This window comes from Periplaneta americana, chromosome 4 (genome assembly GCF_040183065.1).
Source record: "Periplaneta americana isolate PAMFEO1 chromosome 4, P.americana_PAMFEO1_priV1, whole genome shotgun sequence".
NCBI classification, from domain to species: Eukaryota; Metazoa; Arthropoda; class Insecta; order Blattodea; family Blattidae; genus Periplaneta; species Periplaneta americana.
In genome coordinates this window covers 24,655,745-24,683,285 of record NC_091120.1, presented here as the reverse complement: position 1 = coordinate 24,683,285, position 27,541 = coordinate 24,655,745, and the positions used below count along the sequence as shown (strand labels likewise).

The 27,541-nt window shown below is 35.7% G+C and overlaps 1 protein-coding gene across 1 annotated transcript; it reads right to left on the bottom strand.

The window, feature by feature from the left end:
• Window positions 1-21,797, bottom strand: Rheb (Ras homolog enriched in brain). Its single transcript, XM_069823013.1, has 5 exons — window positions 21,563-21,797; window positions 21,388-21,459; window positions 13,240-13,447; window positions 10,847-10,976; window positions 1-1,272 (listed from the first exon to the last, which is right to left on the bottom strand). The coding sequence occupies exons 1-5, from the start codon at window positions 21,609-21,611 to the stop codon at window positions 1,183-1,185; spliced, it is 549 nt and encodes a 182-aa protein (XP_069679114.1). The 5' UTR covers window positions 21,612-21,797; the 3' UTR covers window positions 1-1,182.
• Window positions 21,798-27,541: the final 5,744 nt, after the last annotated feature.

Here is a 27,541-nt window from a genome sequence, read left to right as displayed (position 1 = left end):
TAAGTTTATAGTGTTTATTGTACAACACAACCAGTCCTTACAGTTACAATTGGCTATAACACTGCTGTTAGGTATTCAAGTAAAGATATATTTGTGCCGTATTTTACTACAGTTTGCCAGAATATCACAATCTCCCAATGGGCACTATGGTTAATTAAGTGCTAACATTAACCTATACTTATAATGCTAAAAATAAACTCTAAATTACTAGAAAAAAAAATTGTATTCTATCACAATTTCCATTACCATTCATACATACATATTCACAAAGTCAGGCATTTTGCAACCACAAACTAATTCAAAATAAATCATACTTTTACATACAAGATTATATACACTAGCCATAAACAAGTTTAAAATACAAAATCTGAATAACCGCTGTCAATATAAACCTGTCTATTATCCACATTACATTTTCTTTCTGAAAGATTCTTTCTAAATAAAAATTATGAAAAGAAAATTAATACTACAACATAATCACTGGCATTAATCTAAGCAAAATTATAAAGGCTTTACTGTAAACCACATTACTGGTTGGGCTGCATCTTTGCAGTTGGTCACACTTTATTTATTCTGAATTAAATCGAACCCAACTTTTTAGTCAAAAATAGTTACGTACCTTTCGAGTAATATTAAAATAATATATTTTATCAACATGAGTGGCAGTATAAGGAAAGTGTCACTGAGTACATAAAACAATTAAATGAGTCAATAAAATCATTTCTCACCAATTCACAGAATACTTCCTGTTCTAATACAACAGAAAACTTCAGTTTAATATAAGCAAAATTCCGGCAACAAAACATATCAATCCTTTTCTAAAGCAGTTGCATTTGTTTCATGGGTGAAGGAAAAGGAAAAATTCAATGAATACACGAATGTATGATAAGCAAAGTAAATTTCCTGCATCACCTGCAGATAATGATACAAATAATTACTGTATAGGTATGTTTGTTATGTACTTTATGACACATTGCCAGATACCTCTATAGTCACTCATAATATGTAATGCTAAAAAGGATATGGTATGAGGCATTTTCTCTGAACGTATCCCTATGAAGGATATGAAGAAATAACCTCGTTATGTTTCTGTATCATCAAAATTAATGTATTTGAAATACCAGCTGATCAGGACTTGTTCATGCTCACATATATACCTGCAGGTTATGTATAGATTTCTGCTCATGAAATTACACAATTGGATTTCTCCTGGACATTGCCATTTGCCTTCTCAATCTCAAGCAATGCAGTATGGAATATGTCTGCGACTGACTGCAAAGAAGAGAACAATAACAACAATTATATGTATTATGTTATGGACCAGGGCGAATGCTAGTCACGAAAGTTAGGCTTGCTCTTTTATTCATAGAGGAAGATGGGAGGATATAATTCATAATTAATAAAAAGGCTGCAAAAGGGTATCTGTCGGATACAGGGGGGAGAGTCATTAATCCTTCCCATTGAAGGCTTTAAGGAACCAACCTGGACAAATACCCAATGTCCCATCCCTACCTTCCCGTGGTGCAGCTGTTAGTAAGCATAATTTTACGAGCTGAACTAAAAGGAGGGGCTACTCATCCATTAGCACTGGTCAGCTTGATCAGTTAATGACTGAATTTGGTATAATTTTCCTCTATCCAATACCTAATTCCCTCTTTACCCTTTCCTATCCAGTCCTCTGACTGAACTCTTACTTTCTTCGACCCCGACGGCATTAGAGCATTCGAGGCCTAGGGGTTCATTTCCCTTTCCTTCCTCCCCTTTCTACTTTTCTGTTCCTAGTGCTGACCTGCTATGGCACTAAAATCGTCCTCCAGTGGCTTAAGGAGGGAAAGCTGGTGATCAACAAGATCTCCCAGCTAGGTCCAATGGACCCGTCGACCAACAGCAGGTGTGGTCCTCCAGACATTCTGGGGGTTGTGTGTGAATGAAGTAGCCACCAAAACGTTAAAATATGGTGTTCACTTAAATCGGCTACAACTTGCCATTTAACTCCATCTGTGCTTCAGTGGCTAGTCATGATAATATCTTCGAAAAATATTGGAGTGCAAGAGGTCAAATGACTTTATTGTCAAACGCCTGGCATTAGAAAACAACAACAAAATTAATAAAAATATTCAGACCCACATAAATAATTTATTTTATAATTATGAAATCGTTATGAGTCATGGATCATATTTGCTTATCAGATGTTGAAGTTCGATATGATATAACAAACATGGTCAACAAAACAGTTTATTTAGTTTTTTTCGACCCTGCCAACCAATGCACATTATTGTATTGAGCTGCACTGAACAAGCGCATACATTCTCTATAATGTTTCTTCTCTAGAATAGTACTTCGGGAAAGTGGATTTAATAATGTTTCAATAACACACAATTCCGAACTCATTGCAATACTTCAAATTAGTGTTTAAGAATTAATAATACATGCAGCAGCTAACATATCCATTCCACTCATACAATTACATTGCACAGCACATTCCCGCTGTCAATACTGGTCTGTGTAACGTTAAATAGTCATTGGTGTAGCTCTCGGATCAGAGCTTCAAACAACACATAACAGAAGCATGAGCGCCTAGGACGGACCAAGGAGGAAGGCACTTGCGCGCGCATCATATTCTCGCTGTTTCTACGTCTTTCCTGTAGCTCCGAGAAACGAGCAAGCATTGCGATACTTGTGGTGTGCAACCTGCGGATGGTATTACGCCTATATAGTATTCCAAAAATCAAAATAAATTTTAACGTACGTAATCCCATTTTGAGAAATACACATTCTACAAAAATATTGGACTTGCGCAGCAAGCATAGCATGCCCTGAGAAATCGCCCCTGGTATGGACGTATGTGGACACTGCATGGTACAGTAAGCATGAATATTAGGATAACTCTATTTCAATTCAGCAAAATGAGGACAGTGACTGGATTTCCTGCATCAAAATGATAACACCCATGCCATATGATAACCCCTTTTTAACAAATCTGTGAGGGATTACTTTTTGTTTCCTTAGAAGGGGGTTTACATAAAATGGGAAGAAAAGGCTACATTTGTGGTATACAGTATCCCATGTAATACTCTATTTTTGTCCGGTCCCTGAACATTTCATATATAACGCCTTTATAAAATACCCCGTTTGTTGCGCTCAAGTCCCGCACAATACGCTGTTTTTGTGGAATATTTTCGATGTAATTTTCAGCAATGTACTGTAACAGCAATGAAATATCATGGTCACTGAACTCACTGGTGCCATTAACCTGAAAAATACTGGTATTCGACCCTTTACCTGCGCATTTAAACCTTCATACTTCATACCTTAGTATACCCTACCCTCCTGTTACAGTCCCTTATTCGACTCCTTATCTGCGTGGTTAAAGCCTACAAACAGTTACAATATCTCACCCTCTCTCTTAAACAGCATTCCTCACTCAGCCGTAATAAAATTCTGGAAATTTTTGCTGGGCAATTTGTTGTCCTTTAGTGTATTGAAGTGTCTGTGAATGTCATTACAATGAGTGTTAAACGAAAAGCACTTTCTGTGTCGGAAAAATTGGAAATCTTACGAAAGAATTATTAAATCTATATTAATAATTAATGACAGTGTTAAAATAATAATGATTATGATTACTAATATTTTTGTTGTACGATGAGAACAGTACTCTTACTCAGAAACAACTCTCTGATTCATTAGGAATCCCATCATCGATATTAAGAATGATAATAAAAAAATCGCGACTCAATCACTACAGTTGCGACGTCGTCGGGAAGATATAATCGCAGGAAACTGAAGTGTGGTAAACATGAGGACTTGGAGAACACGCACACAGCAAACAACTATAAATGACTTTTTTCCGAAAGAATTAAGTACAGTATATATTGTAAATGTCTTTGACTTACAGTACAGTAATTACATAATGGAGTAATACTGTATTACCTTTCATGAATCATGTATTTCAACAAAGAAAAATGCTAATAGATACTGTATATAAGTCAAAATTAGTATACCCGTCTAATACACGGTCCTGGTTAACATGCGATTTACACCCGGTCCCTTGAACAGCGTCTTATCGGGGTTTTACTGTATACCAAACAATCATTTAATCAGGTCTACAATAAATTATTATTTATTATAATTGCATTATAATATTTTTCTAACTCTTCAAATGGTGAAGCATGAATGTTTTTCCATTTGGTCGAAGCTGAATCATACTGAAACTCGGCACTGAAAATTTCTTCTTTTATCTTCATTATTCCCCATAATGAAGTAGTTGGCAAACCAAGCTATTTTGCTATATACTCGTATTATATTGTTATTTGAGAATTGCCCTCAGCATCACTTATTATTTTCACTTTCTGTCTGATAGTTCATTTTTTTTTCCGTTTAATCACCACTATAATGATGCATGAACAGTATAAATTAACAAAAAAAAAAACTTGGAAACAGGATCCACATAACTCGCAAGAACAAAGCAAGCAGAGCAACTACTTTGTGAAAGCAACGCAAAGAAAGACCTTCAAGAATGATAAAGAATAATGCTGTCATGTGGTACTGCATGCGCTATTGAATAAGCCAATACTATTGATTATTGAAAATTGAGTTGATATTTCGGACTTCATTATCACAAAATCCACTTGAAAAGTATTCCTTAAAAGTGGGAATTAATTATATTATTCTATGGTAATTTGGATGGGACTTACCAGATTATTCCTTAAAAGCGGGAACGTTAAAATGGGGTTTTTACTCTACTCACATTCATTCGCATTGTTAATAAAAAAATTGTAAATTATGTTTTATTTAATGATGCTCGCAGCTGCTGAGGTTATGCCAGCATTGCCGATGTGCCAGAATTTTGTCCTGCAGGAGTTCTTTAACATGCCAGTAAATCTACTGATATGAGCCTGTCATATTTAAGCACACTTAAATGCTATTGACCTGGGCCGGGATTGAACCCGCAAGTTCAGCCAGAGGCCAGTACTTTACCGATTATGCCACCCAGGTCGACTGTTAACAAGAAAGAATTCACAAGAATGTCCACTCAGCGAACAGTTAAAGCATGTCTTAACATGATTTTTAAAGGAGGTTTACAGCATGGTGCATGAGAGAGAGATTAAGCGTAAATCCTAACAAAACTGAAATGATTCTGTTTACGAAGGAAAAAAAAAACTAAGAAATACACCAAGAGCTTTCTTATTTGATAAGGACCAATGTTAAACAAAACAGTTATAAAATATTTAAGAGTAATCCTTGTTGCCCAACAGATTTGGCAAACACATGTGGAATATTGTACAAACAAGGCTACTGGTACCTGTTGGGCCTGCTGAGTCTTTTGATGTACTCGGGGGGTACAACAGAAAATACTTTATTAGATCTATTGTGTTGTTATAAGCCATATGATAATGTACGCATGAGTGGTATGGTCGTCCCTAACTTTGACTTCTCAAGCAAGAACCTTATTGAATCACGTACAATAGTTTACATGTTTAACTACTACAGGAGCCATGAGGACTTCACCGACATGGGCTCTCAAGGCCCTGCTGTGTTTGCCTCCTCTGGATCTTGCAATCCAAAATGCAGCCATGTTAGCTGCACCTCGACTCCATTGCCTTGACCAATGAATAGAAAGGTATGGAGCACTTGGAAACACACATACAGTAGAACTTGGTTATAGCGACCTCGTTTTGTGCGACACCTCGCCTATAACGTCAAATATTCTGTGGTCCCAACTAATTCCCCATAAGACATGCTTTTCTACCTTGCTTATTACAATAAACGTATATCCGTCTGCCTTGCATATAACGTCATTTTCAACCTCGGTTTGAAATACGATTTTCTAAGAACCAAAGTATTTTACGATATATTTTGTTGAAATCTGGTAACCTGGCATATTCTTTACTGTCCCCTTCTGTCATAGACCCCTGAAATGCAGGCAGATTCCCCACCCCATTGTAACCCGCCCGAATTCATGTGGTATTAACGGTAGCTGCTTGTGATCAATTTCGATAGGAAGTTAGCACTAAATGGACGCATTTTAACGCAGTATGGCCACTAAAAGAACAGTTTTAACATTGAAAGAAAAAGTTAAAGTGATTCATCAACTTGAGAATGGAATTAAAAAAGCTTACATTTGTCGTGAGTTTGGTCTAGTTAATTTCACAATTCAAACGATTTGGAAGAGCAAGGATAAAATTGTTGCTGTATTTGAACAGAATGGATCGAAGCTAGAGGAGGGAGCAGTGAAATTGTAACTGAAATTATGAACATACTCTTAGAACGTAATTTAGAAAGTGTGTATTCGGCAAGTAGGAGACAACAGAGTAAAATGACTGATTACTTGACTTCTAAGTAAAGAAGTTCAGTGAGTTGTTGTTTTCTAATGCCAGGCATTTGACAATAAAGTCATTTGACCTCTTGCATTCCAATATTTTTCAAAGATATTATCATGGTCAGCCACTGAAGCACAGATTTTGAGGTGTTCCGAATCCATTTCTTGGTTTGAGTTGCACAATGGGCAGTTAGGGGACTGATATATTCCAATTCTATGCAGGTGTTTGGCCAAACAATCATGGCCTGTTGCCAATCTAAATGCAGCTACGGACGATTTTCGTGGTAAATCGGGAATTAACTGTGGATTATGATGCAGAGAGTTCCATTTTCCCCTTGAGATTGTGTTATCAAATTTTGTTTGTTGAAGTCTAAGTATGTAGATATAATAAATCTTTTCACAGAGTAATACGTAGATTTAGTAACAGGTCTGTAAGTAGCAGTGCTGTCCTTCTTTGCTAAAGCATCCGCATTCTCGTTTCCCAGGATTCCACAATGGGATGGTATCCATTGGAATACAATTTTTTATTGAGTGATATTAATTGAGAGAGCATTTTAGTTATTTCTGTTGTTTGAGATGAAGGTGTGTGTTTAGAGACTATTGATAGAATAGCTGCTTTGGAGTCTGACAATATAACTGCATTTTTTAATTTATTGATGTGGCATAGAAGATTCCTGAGACTTTCACTTATTGCAATGATTTCTCCATCAAAACTTGTTGTTCCATACCCAAGAGATCTACAAAGTGAGAAGAAACAGCACGTAACACCTGCACCAGCACCTTGTTCTCTGGAGATCAAGGATCCGTCAGTGTATAAATGAAGCCAGTTTTGTGGAGGGTACCTAATATTAATTGTCTCTAAAGACAATTGTTTTAGTATTTCAGTGTTTACTTCTGATTTTAGTATTTCTTCTGTTAAATTTAGATTATATTCTATATTTAATAGAGTTAAAGGGTTTGGTTTAATTTGTAGGTTTTCTTTTAAATTCGGGATATTGATTTTCTGTTTTAATTCTTGAACAATGGATATGAAACTTTTTTGAGTTTTCAATCTACAGAAAGGACTGTATGAAAGCCAATTGTTTCCTGGTAATCTGACAAGTTTTTCATACTGAAGTTTAGTGAGTATGGAACAAACTGTTTTAATACAGAATACTGTATTTATAATTGTATGTGCACTTTATTATGTTCACGGTATGCTTAAAAGTGAATACATAAATCTAAAATAAGCCTAATTAAATTTGTTATTTTTCATTTTCCACCTCACTAGACTGATAATACTAATTTCGGTTACTACGACACTCGTTTATAACAACATAATGTTTAAGGTCCCTTGGATGTCGTTATAACCATGTTCTACTGTATTTGGAAAATAGCAATCTTGTTGTTGGTATAAGATAGAATAGTATGATTCCTGCTCCACATGTAAATCCTCCTGTTTGTATTATTTCTGACAGGAAGAATGGGAGGGAGATTATCTTAACCAATTTCCACCTCATAGTTTGATGTGGTTCATGGATGGCTCCAGATGTGACGGCAGTACTGAAGCAGGGATTTATGGTGTAAGACTCAGGGCTAGAATATATGTATGATTCTTGTTCAATATACTACCCTCTTCCAAGCTAAAGTATTTGTGATATTAGCTTGTGCTCAGGAAAACTTAAAAGATCTTGCCATGGCATGAATATATATCTGTGACCGGGAAGAAAAAGGTCTTAAGTAAAAATTTTATACTTTTCAGGAGAGCAGTAGAAAGATTGAAATTGGTGTCAATTATAGAGTTCTTTTAATTAAGAGGTTTTTCCTGGATATTATTTGTTTATATTTCTTCCAAAATAGGTAATGTTACTCATTTAACAATTTTCTTGATTATTTCCAGAAATAGCCGCACTTAAGCCCTTTTAAGACTACAATCCAAACTGAGTAGAAGGGACTATTTAAACATAAGACCTTTTTCGTGTCAAAATAAATGGGAAATGTAAATTATTAGGAATGCAAAATAGGTCTTAAACAATATAGGACTGTTTACCTGGTGCTTAAAGTTTTAAAAGGAAAGGGCATCAGTATGTGATAAAATAGCTAAAATACAAGTTAGACCTTTTTAATAGAGAAGCATGGAAAGTAAACATGTGATGGTTTGTAAGGAATAAAGTATTAAATATTCATAAGTCCTTTATTCTGTGTGTGTGCTCGATTCAAAAAGTACTTAGGACATTTGGTAACGCTCTATAAATCCAGTCAGGAGTCTTATTTGACTTTAGCCGTTTTACCAGAATGTAGAGAATTGTTTCCACTTTCAGAATATATAAAAATTTCATTTTCACAAAAAATTGACTTTAGACCTTTTTCCTCCCTGCCACAGATATATTTGCTCTGATAACCAGGCTGCACTGGGTGCATTATGTGTGCAAAGAGCCGACTCCAGACTCGCTGAAGAATGCAGAATTACCCTGGAAACTTATCCAGAAGAAATAAAGTAAAACTCATTTGGGTCTCAGGACACAATGGAGTGTATGGCAATGAACATGCCGACCTACTGGCCAAGCATGGAATTTCCATCCAATGCTATGGCCCAGAACCTTGTGTTGGCATCTCTAAAAATGTATAATCAAACAGGCTCTAAAGGAGAACCTGATAAAAGGTTAGTAGGAGCCTGGAGATCTACACCAGCCATGAGATAGGCTAAACTCCTTATTGGAGAGCCAAAAACTGACTCAACCAACAATTCCTTACTTTGGAAAGGAATATTTTAAGATGGGTAACCGGACACTGCCATCTAAATAAGCACCTACATACATTGGGCCTTAGTGACGGCCAGCTAGCAGGAAATGTGGGATGGAGGCTGAGTCATCACCTCACATTTTGCTGCATTGTCCAGGTCTAAGGCAAATCATTTTCTTGGAAAACACATGCTGTCTCTCGAGGAATTTCACAAAATTAGACCCAGTACATCACAAGGCTGGTATCATATTGCATTCTTCTGCGTTGATTACTAGCTTATGGGGTGTACAAGTAAAGTAATTGTAGACACCCTTATTTATCAAGAAGAAGAAACAGTATAGTCATGGTAAGATTATGTATATGGGCTATTCCATTTCAAATCGACCGAAATATAGAGAAAATTGACCTTGCAATTTTTAAATACAATGAAACTTTTTCTGTCCGTAGACAACTGTGATATAATGCTTTGTACAAAGTTTGAGGCATCAGAACTTAATAGTGTTTAAATTAATAATATTTAAATTTATCGTATTTTCATAAAATTAGCAACTTTAAACTGTTGTGGCTCAGAAACCCTTTCACCCAATGATCAAAATCATGGTTTATTTTGATGCTGAGAAGTTAAAGTTTATATTGACATGTAAACAGTTTTTCTTACTTTTTATGGAAATGGAGAAATTTAGATTTTTCTTCATTAAGACGCCTTTGGCCACTAAAAATATTATTAAAATATATGGTTAGATTCCGCATTGAAAGTACAAATAAACACATATTTTTTACTGGTGGTACGTTGATAAGAAAGTATTGAAAATATCAAATAAAGAAAATAAATAGTACGCACGTGAACTAACTAGTTGACTGTGAGGTGGGAGATAGCCGAGGGAAGCAAGGCAGTAGACATAAACACATGATGTGTCGTCTAGCAGTCATGGCTGTGCTAGCTTTATCACAGGTTTTCATAAACACAGGAGTAAAATGACGCCCAACGCTCGCTTATCTTCAGCTCTCGGCCAGTGCGTGTGGTACTACGCCGTTCAAGTGTAGGCGTGTGAAAAAAATTTATTTAATACTCTCGAAATTTATTTAATACCCTCGAGCCACTAAGCAAACAATGCCGAATCCCTCTTAATAATGCAAGATTTTTTCTCAATATTTTTTTACACTTTTACAAATGGCCGGGTTCGATTCCCGGTTAGAGCACAGGAATTTTTCCTTAAAGGGATTATTCCTGTGTTCGTCCATGGTCTGGAATTTAGGTTAAGTTTAGATTTAAGACCTCTCCTGGCACCACATTATCATAATCATCCTATCACATCATCGGGGTAATGTAACTCCGCCTTTCAGGCGCCCCAACCTCAGAAGTGAGTTACAACTAAGCCACGGCCAGGAGAGAAGACCAGAAATGTCGAAAAGACAACCTGGTGGCATTGGATTAAAAACAAATGACCAAAAAGCCTAAAAGCAAGTAAAATCAGATTATCTGTCTCTCTGTGTACAAAAAAGTAAGGATTACTTCTTAACATAACCTACCAAATGTCAGTTTCAAAATAAGCTCTCATTCAATGTTCTGCAGTAAATGGTTCCAGAGTTCTGAGCGCTGAAAGAGGCTTGTTTTTATAAAATACGCTAAATTTGTCGCTCAATAACACGAAAACCGTTTGACTTTCGATAGTATATTTTTGAAAATGCACTCCCCTCAGCACCTGGTATAAGTAGGGAAAAAATTAGAGTATAAAAAAAAATGCGAGGTTTTTTACTGATCGATTTCATATGGAATAGCCCATATAGAGAGTATCATCAGCTCACCTCATTCTGTTTAGCAGATGTTTCCAGAAATGCTGCTTTCCACGAATCAGCCAGTCTCTTCCCTTCCTCACTACTAATCATTCTTTCCATATGGAGATCTGTCTTGTTGCCCACAAGCACAATAGGTACGCTGAAAAGAAAAATCACATCCTTATTTAGAACGACAGCTAATTTATTCAGAACATTACCCCTCCCTCTTCCTCAACAATGAACCTTTAGACTCTCATCAATCAGGTGACCAGACAACCCAGTTATTTATTTTTTTTGCAAAGTTCAACTCTTGGCCAGTTATAACGGTAAAATACAATGACATTACAGCTCACCACATGCCTCAACACATCCCGTGGCTGCCCTCAAGTTGCTGTGACAAAGAGTCGCTTTTGTAATCAAAGTCGTCACAGACATAAATATCATCCCCTCCACCCTGACCAATTGCACTTAAAGCTTAGTGATAAATCTGACGTTCTGGAGTTAACAGTGCTTATTCGCTTCATAAAGTTTCATGTAGTTACGTTACAAGAATGAGTGACCAGATTTGTAATTATGTACAGTGAAACTTCTCATTTACGGACATCGAAGGGACGTAACAATCTGTCCACATCTGGGAGGTGTCCTTTATTGGGAGGGAGTCCCCACACCTGGAAGTATCCAATCTAACAGTGAATTTATAATATGCATTATGTATCCATTCACACTTTAAATGAACTGTATTACTGTAGTTTAATTCTAAATACAGTCTACTGTACTACAGTAAATTCTTTGCAACTTTGAACTACAGTAGATAAGACCGAAAAAGAAAAATACAGTACTGTGCCATGCAATTATATTCTAGCTCTACAGTTATGCAGTACTGTAATTTACAGTTTTCAACTTAACCTTTACGTTCAGGTGCCATGTCTCTCGAAACAGAACAACTGATTGAAGTGAAGAGAATAATCCTACTAACCCTATCATGTGTGGAATACAATTTCACGATCATGGAAACCTTGGACCCATCAGACAGGTTAAATTTTATGGCTCTGTTTATCCACCCGCTTCCAGCTAACAAGAGGTAGCCGGTTGGGCTAGTGGTAGCCTACGAGACCCTTATTGTCTTCTTTCATGTTAAGAAATTTCTGTACAGTTCTCAAAACTAACTTTTCCATTTTGTAACACATTAGATCTTGAAATATAAGTTCTGTCCACAGTCAGGAGATAAAGCAAGCTTTAGGACTTTGAAACAGCTATCCGTGTCCGTGTCTGAGAGTGTCCGTAAACGAGAGTTAGATTTATCATTATTTCTAAATTATTTCAGTTGGGATATAAAAATCTGTCCGTATATGAGGAGTGTCCGTATCTTGGGGGTGTCCGTAAGGAGAGGTTTCACTGTACTACGTACTTATTATTTGGTATACAGGGTGGAAGTGAAATAATCTTGTAGACTGAAAGGGGCGTTAGAGTATACTTAAATGAATAGAAAACCTATATTATGTTTTGTGATTAAATGCACGGTTACTTAGAAAATTAAGCTGCAAGCTTCAGCTGTCTGGCAATATCGCCGCTAACAAACACACTGCTCTTTCTTCTTGTAATGTAAATGTAAAAGGTCAAGTGATATTTTTAATTTTTAGTTTACTGCAATTTTATTAGCAGAAATAGAAAAAGCTTTCCTATATACTACAAAGCTTTGTTAGTTGACAATAGACAATCTTTTATTTGAAATTTTGCACAAAGTATTCATTGTACATTTCAACTCAGGTCTCATAATATAGATAGAATGAAAGTTTATGTAAATAAGTTAGCATTTTCTGTCTTGAATAAAATTTATATGCCTTGAAATGTCTTAAATTTCCCTTTTTTCTCTTCTGGTTGTCATTCTATGTATAGTTTATACCTTCAAAGTAAACTATAAAACGTATTTACATTTATAGCATATTTTTTATATTATATTCCTGGAATTTTTGTCATAAGTGCATATTTTGGCGATTTTAGGATATAAAAATCCTAGCCTTAATAATAATAATAATAATAATAATAATAATAATAATAATAATAATTGTTATCATCTTCCATGTATTTTCTAGTTATCACTCATGCACAACTAAAAGAATTTGGGATTTCGTTGTACCTATGAGAGAAAACATGGTAATTCTGAATTCGATTAGCATTACTGTTCATATGAAAAAATACGAATTTGTTAGAAATAGTAAGTAATTTTTCCAGACAGTCTGCAAACGTTACAACACTCCATTCCGCACGAGTATTCTTGAACTCTTTACATCTGAAGCTTTTATAGCGTCAGTAGCTGTTTAATCTTATTAAATATTAATACATGCTTTACCTGAAGTTAATCTCAAGCTACATTTCTTACTTAGTAGTACAATTATAATAAAAATAAATTACGCAATACTAACTGGACTTTCCCTGTCATGTCAAGTAGTTTGTCATATATTATCTGAACAACTTCAAAGGATTTTGATGAAGTGATTGAATAAACAAGGACATATCCATGAATGTCCATGGAGTACTGTGCCGGAAATATAGAATATTCATCCTGACCAGCTGTATCAACTAGCTTCAATTCATATTCTTGACTGTTGACCCGTGTTGACTTTGTAAATGCTGGAAAAAGAACACATTAAGACGAACATTAATGTCAAACAATTAATAGTAATGTATCCAAACTACTTACACAGTCAGCTCTGGATATAGTGAACCTAAATCGTTGGTCCCGACCCGCATACATTATAAAGTACATTAATATTTCCGTTTATAGTGAACCCTCCCATGTATTGTGGGTCCCTATCACCACGGTATGGTGCATCCTCAGGTTGCGGATAGAGGAGACGGCCTCCAGATATGGAGGGTAGCTGCGAATATATTGAATAAGCAGTCGTGGACAGCCAATAAGGGGTGGTCCTCCAGCTTGGGGGTTGGGCAAAGGTCTAACAACCCATCACTGTAAACAACAGCTTGTTACGAAACCTAACAGTAAGCCTCAGAATGGGACTGAATCTCCGGCACGACCACAGCAAAGGAAAAAGGTTATAAGATTTGGTACATGAAACGTAACTAGTCTTTATAGAACAGGAGGGGTAACATTAGTAGCAAAAGAACTAGCTAGATATAGAATAGACTTCGTGGGAGTACAAGAGGTTAGGTTAGATGGGAATGGCATATCACAAATAGGTGATTACTTATTGTATTATGGGGAAGGAAACGATAATCACCAATTAGGAACAGGATTCTTTGTACATAAAGAATAAAATCAGCAGTAAAAAAGGTCGAATTTATCAGTGACATGTTATCATATTTAGTACTTATGGGTAGATGGTGCGATATCGTAGTTATAAATGCTCACGCCCCTACAGAAGAGAAAGACGGCCCTATAAAGGATAGCTTCTATGAGGAACTGGAACACACTTTTGATCAGTTACCTAGATATCACATGAAAGCACGTATGGGCGAATCCAGAAATGCATATAGAGTGTTAGTTGGGAGGCCGGAGGGAAAAAGACCTTTGGGGAGGCCGAGACGTAGATGGGAAGATAATATTAAAATGGATTTGAGGGAGGTGGGATATGATGGTAGAGACTGGATTAATCTTGCTCAGGATAGGGACCAATGGCGGGCTTATGTGAGGGCAGCAATGAACCTCCGGGTTCCTTAAAAGCCAGTAAGTAAGTAAGTGAACCCTCACTTCGGTTACAGTGAACCTAAAACTAGAACTTTCCCAAGAAAATGTAATTTTAAAATGGACAAAATGGTAATTTAGGAAACCCTTTCTCCTATAAATTTCCAAGAATATGTTCAGAATAAATTCTCAAACCTTCTACTCCTTAAGTGCATTGAAAGACAAAGAATTTGTTCAGCTTCCTGGACAGCTTGAAACATGTTAAAGAGAATAGTGTACGCAGTGAGGGATAAGGGAAGGATTAGTTCTGACTCCTTTAAAAGAGGTTACTAGAAGAATAGGAAGAGACAGTGTTTTCTTTTGTAAAAGGCAGTAGAGTGACGACCAAAGGATAAATATAAGAAGGATTACAGCATGATGGTCCTCAACCCTTCCTCCTGCACCTTTGTAAAAGTGGACCCAGGGAAATTCCAAGGCCGAATACATAGTAGCATACCTCTAGTGGGAAGAGGTGCGAAACCAGTCAGAGCCTACTACCTACATGGCCAGATTAGTTTCAAGTTTCGAACTGTGAACATCAGGATGTCGAAGCATAAAGTGTTTAAGATGGAAGATACAGTGAACATTAGTACTGATATTGAATGTAGCCTGTCCCAAACGGGCATTAATACTGTATGTATAGCAACGTCAGTAGTATAAAAACATACACTTCGGTTTTTGTAACCTCGGATGTAGTGAACGAAATATGCTGGTCCGCAGAGATTCACTATAACCAGAGTTGACTGTACTAATATTTCAAGTTTCCAAATTATATTTGATATTCAATAGGAGCAATAAATGCACGGTATATTAATTCACTTTTCAAAATGACAAAAGATAATATAAGTGATAGCACTCAAAAAATGATTAATGAAGTGAGATAACAGTCAGATATTTTATACTGTCACAGACTGGTTCTTGCAGTACACGCACAGCACATGTGTGTTTGTTTAGTCATCCAATAAATGGAAATCATGAAAGCTGTATACTTTAAATAAACGTCATGTCTTTGAGGATAAATCCAGAGATTTTGTAATTTTGTTGCTTTCAGCATTATATTCATTGCAGAGATAATTACCACTCCTATTAATAAAGAAAATTTCTTCTGCATCTTGATTACACAACTTTTAACACTGTATCATTTCGCCTGTGTTAAATTTCAAAGATGACCCATAAATAGGCCGAAACACGTAAACGAGGTACGTTGAAATTTAAGGAGAGGCAGAGGTGAAATTTTCGAACAAAACTGAATAAAAAATGAAATTTGGTTTTTTCCATTTTTATTGTCTTTATTTTCATATTCCAATGTTAGTTTTTGATTTTGTGCCCTTAAAAGTATGAAATTAAAACCAAGATAACTGTATTACTATATTATTCCCATAATAAACTAATACTTATCATTATTTTTATATCTTCTCTGAACATATAAATAGAAAGAAATATTGAAAATTTCTTACAATATGGTGCATGGAGCATTTTATATCAAACGATATAAAGTTTTATAAAATTAATATTTACAGAACTATTGTGCTTAGAAAGTTGAAACTTGGTATGTCCATTACTAATAATATACTTAGTATCCATGATCAATTTCAAACAAATCGGATAAATTTTGTGGATTTTGAAATATTCACCTCTGCCTCCCCTTAACACAGGAAAGTCTTACCATACATATTCCGAAAATTTCTTGTGAAATATTTCATACTAGATACTATATTCTCGCAAATATTAAGTAAATACAGAAAGAATTCAATGGCCCTGTATGTATGCTTTCAACAGAAATAGGCTACACAATTTTGATATCACTGATTCTATTTATTTATTATTTACCTTGCATTTTATCTAATAAACTTTCAAATGCTTCTTAAAGCTAATTAAGATATAATTTCAATACGTCTGACCAAGAATAACACAGTATGTATAATCAGAGGTTCCATGCACAATTTTACTTAAAATATTACCAATTCATATATTGATTAGAAGCTTCAGTTTCCACCATGTTAAGAGGATGAATATTTTACTTATTAATATGCTCGAGAATTAAAACAGTTATATTACCGGTTGTTCTGTATGGTTGTGAAACTTGGAATCTCACTCTGAGAGAGGAACATAGGTTAAGGGTATTTGTGAATAAGGTGCTTAGGAAAATATTTGGGGCTAAGAGGATGAAGTTACAGGAGAATGGAGAAAGTTACACAATGCAGAACTGCACGCATTGTATTCATCTGACATAATTAGGAACATTAAATCCAGACGTTTGCGATGGGCAGGGCATGTAACACGTATGGGCGAATCCAGGAATGCATATAGAGTGTTAGTTGGGAGACTGGAGGGAAAAAGACCTTTGGGGAGGCCGAGACGTAGATGGGAGGATAATATTAAAATGGATTTGAGGGAGGTGGGATATGATGATAGGGACTGGATTAATCTTGCACAGGATAGGGACCGATGGCGGGCTTATGTGAAGGTGGCAATGAACCTTCGGGTTCCTTAAAAGCCATTTGTATGTATGTATGTATGTATGCTCGAGAATAATAAATTAAGACTGGATTAAATGACTAATACAAAATATTATTTCTAAACATGCATATTCTATGACCATTTCCCCTGTCCATGACTTGTTTCAAAACATTATACACAAGAGAAAATGACACACCAAATCTCTTGTGTAATGAAAGTACCGGTAATAATATTCAAGTTTTTAAGGGACATTCTACACAAAATCAGACAGCAAAAAACCTTACAATTGTGTAATTCCTGAGAGAGAGAGAGAGAGAGAGAGAGAGAGAGAGAGAGAGAGAGAGAGAGAGAGAGAGAGAGAGTAGGAGATATCTAGCATTGAAGTCTATTCTCGTTTAAGTGCATTAGTTTTCTGTTTTAATGCATTAAATTTATATTATTTCTGTAAAAATCTCCATTTTCAAAGGGCATAAACCTGAAACTACTTATGACAGACATTCCAACAAAAGTTCGTATTATAGCTGAGAGTACGATTTTCATAACTATGCACACTTCTTCTTCTTTTTCTTCGTCCTCCTACTCTTCTTCTTCTTCTTCTCATTAGCCCCTTATTCCACTAAGCATCGAGGCATCTCATTTTGTCCATTTCATTCACTCCTCTCGATCTTGGTTCATTCTCATCATCTCCATCTTAGTTTTCTCATGCTTCATTCCAACTTTTTCTATTCTATCCTCCCATGTGTTTCTCTCGGCCATCCTCTTCCTACTCTACCCTCTACCTGCATTTCCATCACTTGCTTCAATTATCCACACACCATACTTTATATTATAGTCCCGTCGCTCTAATTTCCGGCAGCCAATCACGTTGCAGGTCGGCTACATTTAAACGTGTGCGTCTTGTGATTCACTGATGAAGATGTAAAGCATTTCCTAAGGCTGGATAAACACTTAAAATATAATCGCCCGCCATTTTGGCTCTTTCGTTGGCATTCGCAGAAAGAACACAAGGAAATTGCCGCTCAATTATTTGCTGAATTACAGTGTGTTTGATTTATTATCATAGGAGCTACGACATGATAATGTTTAACGGTGTGGCAAATAGATCCCTCGTCTGGTAGCTCGGCAATGAAAGAACAAAATTGGCGAACGATACTATCTACCTAGACTTTATAGAGCCTTCACTTCCTAAGACGTAAGCAAAGAGGAGAGTCACGCCAGGAATAACAGCATCGCGACTATAATATTTAACAGGGTCGTAATTAGATAAATCCATATTTGATAGACTTTTCAATGGTGAACAGTTACTGTAAATAAAATAAAGAAATTGTATCAATTTTAGTTTCGGTGTAGCACATAAGAAGTGCTCCTATAAAAAAAAATCGTTAAATTACATTAGCTACTTCCCGAGTTGGGTGATGGTGTGAACATGCGTTGTTTCTGCATGGAATGTCTATCATAAGTCATTCAAGTTTAGCCTTTTGAAACTGGCGATTTTTCAGGAATTACGATAAATTTAACCCACTGAAACAAGAAAACTAGACTTAAATGACAACAGATTTCACACAATGAAGTATCTCCTACCCCTCTATACATTTTTTTTTAAGGAATAACACAGTTGTCAGGTTTTTTGCTATCCGATTTCACATGGAATGTCTCGTATATGTCTTACCACAAGCATCACATTTTTTGTGAGACTACAGCATACAATTGAAGAAGTGCTACAGAGCACAAATATATCGAGGGCATCATGCCAGAAGGGCGTATCAACAAAACTGAAAGTTTACATTAGAGCCATTTAAATATGGAATAATTTTTCCTATCCTTGTCTACATAAAAAAATATTTTTGATTCTGTGTCATATCTATTTTAATTCTCAAACGATTGTTTCCAAACATAAATAGATTTCTATTAAAATATTTCAATAAGGCAGAATTTGTTCATATGCCCTTCTGACATGATGCCCTCAATGTAATACACTACATTTCCGTATGTAACAAATGTTTCAGGATGGTCATTTTCGATTAATGCAAATGTTGAAGTATTCCATACTTACTGGCTTTTAAGGAACCCGGAGGTTCAATGCCATCCTCACATAAGCCCACCATCGGTCCCTATCCTGAGCAAGATTAATCCAGTCTCTATCATCATATCCCACTTCCCTCAAATCCATTTTAATACTATCTTCCCATCTACGTCTCGGCCTCCCTAAAGGACTTTTTCCCTCAAGCCTCCCAAATAACACTCTATATTCATTTCTGGATTCGCCCATACATGCTACATGCCCTGCCCATCTCAAACGTCTGGATTTAATGTTCCTAATTATGTCAGGTGAAGAATACAATGCGTGCAGTTCTGCATTGTGTAACTTTCTCCATTCTCCTGTAACTTCATCCCTCTTAGCCCCAAATATTTTTCTAAGCATCTTATTCTCAAACACCCTTAACCTATGTTCCTCTCTCAAAGTGAGAGTCAAAATGCACGTTTTTCTGAAAAACTATTCAAAACAAAATGGTACCATTTGACTTATTTGTTGCTCTTTACTCAAGGAATCACCCACAAGAATTATTGAAAATACTTTTGGTTAACCGGTACAGCCTATTCACAGTAATACAGAAACAATATTATTTTCTTTGTAAAAACAAAAAGTAAAAGAAAAATTAAATCATTAACTTCACCGAATTAAAATAAACGTTTCTTTAATATTTGAAAACAGTGTCATCATTAAACAGTAACACACCACACAAACTTTAGTGGTAATTTTTTTTTTCTATGTTAATGTCAACAAGAGTAAAGTAACGTGGATCTCTAAGGAAGATAGACAGGAAACAGAATTTAACATTGAATGTGAAGGACAAAACCTGGAGAGAGTGGAAAGTTTTAAATATTTGGGAACAATAAGGTAACTACTGATGAAGAGTAGATCAAGAAGTACTGAACAGGGTAAAGAAAGCAACATCAGCATACTATCAAATAAGTAATACAATAGTTGGGGAAAAAAGAAATAACCACTAAGACAAAAATGCAGATATATAATTCAATAATTAAACCTATAATACAATATAGTACCGAAAGCTTACCACTCTTAGATAAACATCGAAGTAAATTAACAGCAGTGGAAATGAAATATCTTAGAAAAGCTGTAGGAAAGACCAGAAGACCAGGAATGACAGGATATGAGAAGAAGTTAAAATGAGAAAAGCATTAACAGAGGTGATTAATGGAAGGCAGTTGAAATGGTTTGGGCATGTATATCGTATGGGAGAGGAAAGGAAGGTTAAACAGGTGATGGAAATGAGAGTGGCAGGAAGAAAGAGGAAGACCAAGGATTAAATGGGAGGATACAATAGAAAGAATAGACCAACAGAAAGGAAAAACAATGGTAGAGATGGAGAGAATGTGTAGAGGCCGGGAAAAATGGATGAAATGGACGGAAAGAGGCGAACCCGACGCTTAGCAGCAGAAGGGACTGAAGAAGAAGGAGAACTTATATTATTTATTTATAATTTTTGCAACTAGTTTTTTGATATCAGATGCAGTGAGTGAATGGGCGAAATTCAGCCCGAGACTGTGCGTTTAGTTCTTATATGACAATGAACTTCTAAGGCTACTTTGATTTCAGTATACGGATACCTCACTGACAATTACTTAAAATACTAAAAAGAGCAGATTTCTCTGTGTTTGTCGAATGCGTATTACCATGCTTACGAAAAGGCACTTTTCAGTGCCAATAATTTATTTTGTATACACAAAGTTGGAATTTTGGAATAAGAGGAAAAGGATGATAATCGTGTTCCGAAATTTTTACATTTACTACATAGGCCTTTATTCCGACTTAAGATGTAACAACAGATTAAGATCTATACGGTCTATGTATAACTACATAAAGCAGCAACAGTACCTGTTAAAATTCAAGAAAAGATTATCAGCATACTATCAAATAATACTAGTATATAGAGTCACGAAGCTCAATACGTAGTAAATATGTTGTTGTTTTCTAATGCCAGGCGTAAAATTTGGGTAAAATCGTAATACAGCGAACGCTAAGCTCCGCCCATGGCCCCTTTCCACTTTTCCCCTACTAGCTCACCAGACACACTACGTGATAGGCGAGTGTTGTGTCGAATGCACATTTCATATGGGTGGGGGATAATTTCCCCTACTGGCGTTCGCTATATTGCGATTTATCGTAAATTTGTATAATTTCTAATTTTAAGTAGAACAGCATAATTTCTTACGAAATGGGCTATCAATTACGTAACAACTACCACAAAGTAAACGATTACAAAGTTAAACACATCCTGCAAGTTTAAAATATAATTAACTTATGTATTTGGAGGCAAAATGAAAATATACACTAATTGTTGTAAGAATGTTACAGGAACTTACATGTGATAAATTAACAACACTAATTACAAGCAGGACTACTCACTATTCTCTATTGTAGGATCGTAAGAGTCCACAAACTGTCCTTCAACAAACTGTATGCTCAGTGAAGATTTCCCTGAAATGACAGAAATACTACGTTATAATATATACTTTAAAATGAAGTTGCAATACAACTGCGCTCATTGTACTAACGAACATCAAGGTTATGTACTGCTCACCCACTGATCTATAGCCCATTATGGCAATTTTCCTCTGCTTAGGTGGCATTTTCACTTTACAGAACACTTTACCATAGAGGATAAATAAGACATCCCCGTGAAAACACAACGATGAGATGTATTATTTGTTGTCAATATACAAACGCAAATTACAATCACTAGTTATTTACAGTAACAACAAAGCCTCACAACCAATCCTACCACAAATTCCGTCCAATATATGTCTATACGATGACCTCGATAGATGGCGTTGAATTCATAATGCTGTCATGGCCACCTGTGATGAGGTGAAAAGTGCTATGCCACATATTTATTTTTATATATTTATCTGGGAATTGTACTATGCTACATACGCCATAGAGTGAATAACGAATATAATGTTATTATATGAGCCCGCTTTTCATGAGCATTAAATACTTTGGACCTTTTTGATCGATTCGTGACGTCACAGATTGATCTGATGGGTGCTAAATTATTGAAGTACGACATGATTGATGAGTGGAAGATTTGTGTAATCTAATGTCTACATTGACACATGTCGTAGAGCAGTGATTCCCAGACTTTTCAAAGGAAGGAGAAACCCACTTTTGGGCGAGACTTATATTTGCGACCCCTCACTATCTATAGGTTCTTGACCTCATTCGAAAAATACAAATCCCTGTCAAATTTCAAACTATAATTTTGTATGTATAAACAGTATAATTTTACTCAAAATCTATGGACACCATCGAAAGTATGATTTTAATTTTTTTTTTTTTCTTCCGAAAGAGACTTAAAACAATTACGACAATCACACATAGATACTGAATCCGCTTTAGAGAGTTGCGTTCAACTGGCTGAAATTAATAAAAGAAACAGAAAATTCATTGAAATAGGCATCTCTTGATGGAATGCTGAAACTATACCCTTTTTTTTTTTTTCGTAGAACATAGACAAGTTTTGTATGAATAGATTACCTCGAGTTTGCTAAAAAAAATCCCTAAAATTGTTATAACATTTGCAACCTCATATGTAAAAATAAGTTTATCATCTATAATTGTCATCAAAGCAAAAGCGAGAAATCTCATTGAATTTGAAAACGATGTCACTGTGTGTATCGAATACATAGTCTAGATTTGAAAAGTTACATTCTGAAAAACTGCACATTTAACACACTAATTATTTTTTATTTTATAGCTATAATGAAATACGTTTTTATTTTTATGTTAAGCGTTAAATGTTCATAAGACATTTTTGTTTTATTTTGGAAATTATTTCACGACCCCCACTTTGGGAACCATTGTCATAGAAAATGTGTACTGGTACTGAACATTATGGATATACACAAGATTGTAGTGTATTTCAGTAGAAAATACTTTCAAGTTGCAGAAGCAAGGACACAGAAAATTTATGAGCGATAAATTTTTTTTTTTCAAGTCATATTACAGGTCTTCAAATGCATTTCCAATAAAAAATTAATAATAATAACTTTAAATGCAATCTTGTTTGTGCAATGGCAGGGCACTTAACTTGCTGCTGATAACAACTTGAATTGCAGTCTTTTTTTTTTTTTTTTTAAGTTCATTTATACATGCTTCAACATCTGTGTGTATAGAATCTTAGGGTATATCAGTAGACCGTTTTTACTATTGAGTTCCTGTTTCCACTGTTGTATGGCACAGATGGTTTGTGTTCATGTGACTGATTTTTTTAGATTTTGATTAAAGTTTATGATATTGGTGATTGAAGCAGTGATGAATCATGGTATGTAAATTTCCAATTCGATATCTGCCTTTATGACTGCGAGAAACCATGAAAACCTCAGTCAGATTGGCTGACCACGAGATTTAAACCTGGGACCTCCTGAATTCGAGTCTCAAACGTTTCCATCTGAGTGAACTCGCTCGATAAAAATGCAGTCTTGTTTGTGCAATGGCAGGACACTTAACTTGCAGTTATTCGACCTGACTCTACAAATGTAGTTCATAGATGTCACTAGTGCTGAGAGCATAGACACGGCTAATACATTGACCGAGGCATAGACCATTGTACCTAATTTTATGTGGTAACTATTAGGTTACGTCCATTTTCGGCATTTCCTCTTCAAAATTTTCTATAGTTCCTTCAGTGAAGCAGTAAAACTCAGAGTGTGACAAGTGGCCAACAGGCTTGGAGCTCACATATTCAGTTTTTCCACAGTCTAGTATATACAGTCACGAAGCTCAATACGTAGTAAATATGTTGTTGTTGTTTTCTAATGCCAGGCGTTTGACAATAAAGTCATTTGACCTCTTGCACTCCAATATTTTTCAAAGATATTATCATGGCCAGCCACTGAAGCACAGATTTTGAGGTGTTCCGAATCCATTTCTTGGTTTGAGTTGCACAATGGGCAGTTAGGGGACTGATATATTCCATTCTATGCAGGTGTTTGGCCAAACAATCATGGCCTGTTGCCAATCTAAATGCAGCTACAGACGATTTTCGTGGTAAATCGGGAATTAACTGTGGATTATGATGCAGAGTTCCATTTTTTCCCTTATGAGTGTGTTATCAAATTTTGTTTGTTGAAGTCTAAGTATGTAGATTTAATAAATCTTTTCACAGAGTAATATGTAGATTTAGTAACAGGTCTGTAAGTAGCAGTGCTGCCCTTCTTTGCTAAAGCATCCGCATTCTCGTTTCCCAGGATTCCACAATGGGATGGTATCCATTGGAATATGATTCTTTTTATTGAGTGATATTAATTGAGAGAGCATTTTAGTTATTTCTGCTGTTTGAGATGAAGGTGTGTGTTTAGAGACTATTGATAGAATAGCGGCTTTGGAGTCTGACAATGTAACTGCATTCTTAAATTTATTGATGTGGCATAGAAGATTCCTGAGACTTTCACTTATTGCAATGATTTCTCCATCAAAACTTGTTGTTCCATACCCAAGAGATCTATAAAGTGAGAAGAGACAGCACGTAACACATGCACCTTGTTCTCTGGAGATCGAGGATCCATCAGTGTATAAATGAAGCCAGTTTTGTGGAGGGTACCTTATATTAATTGTTTTAGTATTTCAGTGTTTACTTCTGATTTCACCATTTTCACACCAATACATAGTAAATATGCATCCATAGATAGTTGCTAACCACTAGGATCGCTACTATCGCCTCATTACACACAATGCAAAATAGTACCTGCACAGTCTATTGTTCCTAGTGGGCTACTCTCATAAACTCAAGCTTCGTGACTGTATATACTAGACTGTGGTTTTTCTTAGCCCCAAACTCCCTTGCAAGGATGCATTTTCGCTTACCTTTTAAAGTTTCTCCTCCAATTTCCTCTTTCATTCATTCACCATTGTAGTTTGTAAGAAACTATCCAGAGTGTACCACAGGTGGTGGGGCTATATTACATTCGTAATAATGATGGAGAATTTTTAGGATGTCACGGAGGAACCAGAGTACCCCAAGAAAATTCCTTTATTGTCTGAACCACAGGCATGGTCAACATGTTATAAATTCGGAATGTACAACTGGGACTTGAACCCAAGCTCCCTAGCCTATAAGCTTATCACACAAGCACTGAGCCATTGTGGCAATTAGCAAATGCAAATTTAATCTAGAGAATCGAATATGGTAGCCAGGGTGCGAATTAACGGGAAGGATGAGGGGGATTCTCCCCCCCCCCCATTGGAAAGTTATCCCCCTCTCATAAATTCATATTAATATCTCTGCCAGGGATAACTTCTACCCCTCCCCCTCACAAAATATAATTGTTTTAATACGAGTATAATATGTACTTTATGAAGTATAAAGTAAGCAAAGAAAATAATATTGATGTACTATTATCACCGGCAAGCTGACAACAATCAATAACTTAGGAATTACACATCTTATCTTAAGCCTGTTCATGGATATAATTATTATTATTATGATCAGGATGCAAGACAAGCAATTCAGTGCGACCAAGCATTGAGTTTTATCAAGTGAGGATAATAATTTTATGTACCGGTATATTACAGTAGCGGCCGGTGATCGAAATCCTCGGTGAGGCCAGATGCAACTAGTTTAAGTGCCTCCAATAGGAAATGTTTGTTTATGATATTAATTATTATATTATTAATATCATTATTACTGTATTATTATTATTATTACTATTAATGAAAAATAATAATTTCACTCACCAAATAAGCTGTTATGCTCTGAGTTTCAGTGTGATGAAGCAAACCATATGTGTTGAAATTCCCCTTTCTTTCTTTTCTTTTTATTTTTTTCCTTTGACAGCAACAAACAAGGCCAAGAGAAGTTTATTTTGCATCACATTAACACATAACCATTTATGTTGCCCATACCAGGATGCAATAGAAACTCGCGTTTTAAGATTATCTGTCAGAAAAATTGTCAGCGATGTCGTAGGTATCTCGGTAGTCTCTCTCTTTATTTAAAACTTCCTTTATTTCAGTATTATTTCTTCTCGAAAAAGGATACTCTAACAATGAATTAACTGCACCAGCATTATTTCTCTCATTTGTTTCTGTTTATATTTTCCCGAAATATATAACATTGGCCCAGATTCACTACTGTACTACGAAGTACAATAGTAGAACAGCCTCACTTATGTCATAAACTAAGACATAAGGGGAGAGAATAGAGTGGGTCTCTGCCTGCCAAAGAGCTGGAATTTTGTTATTTATGGCTATTTAGGAAGACAAGTCACCATTGCTATTCCCACCCCACACTACCTTGAGGCCGGCCCATGGATGGGAGAAGTGAAACCTGACCAGGCCAGACGAATTGTGCCTCAGCTACAACGTTTTAAGCGCAAACTCAAAGCCCGCGGAAGGACATGAAGTGCATAAGCAAGACCCAGCACGAGCGATTCTGGCCGCAGGAACAAATTTTACTGCAAAACAGGTCTATATACTGTACATCACAAAGTTTTCAAATGCTTCTACAGCGATATATGCTTCATTCAAATAACTAATACATTATACAGAAACACAAAATTTGATTTCAGTTAAGCCAAGTGACTGAGGCCCGGCCTCACTTGCCTCAGTCAATCAGCCGCCACTGGTATATTATTTCCTATCTAGGATTCTATCTCCTCCCCCCCCCCCCACTCATCAGAAACCTTAATTCACACCCTGATGGTAGCGATTATTAATTTAAAATCTACATCATTGTCATGTGACACAATCCTCATCGTATGGTATATTCTTTTAGATGAACCTTTCTCCTTTTAATTGTGTTAAACAGACAAAACACCCACCTTTGCTTTCACATAGTGTTTCTGATTTGTAGGACCCACTGCCATCAGGGGTGAGTCTAGAAAACACTTAGTTAAAAATTCTTTTACATTGATTAAGAGAGACCATTAGTACCTTCTATAACATATAAATTTCCTATTTTATTTTCCTTACATGATGAGTTGATTAGTTATAACTGCTAATAGTACTTACAAAATACAATCTATACTAATAATAAATCTGTAGCCGAAATTTTTCTGGTAATTTTCCATTTTCCAAAAATAATTGGTCCTAACATATATAATTAACTGCCCTGAAACCGAAAATCGCTTTTTTGAAATTTTTGTTTGTACGTCTGTCTGTCTGGATGTTTGTTACCTTTTCACGCAATAATGGCTGAACCGATTTATATGAAAATTGGAATATAAATTAAGTTCGTTGTAACTTAGAATTTAGGCTATATGACATTCAAAATATTTTATTTAAAAGGGGGAGGTTATAAGGGGGCTTGAATTAAATAAATCGAAATATCTCCCTTATTATTAATTTTCATGAAAAATATTACATAACAAAAGATTCTTTAAAAATAATTTCCGATAAGTTTTATTCCATGAAAAATTTTTATAGGACTGATATTTAATGAGATAAATGAGTTTCAAAATTACAATAACAACGCCATCTAAGGCGGTGTAATGAAATAAAAAACAAATGACTTCGTCTATAAGGGGCCTTGGACATCAACAATCGAAAGCTATGAAACATA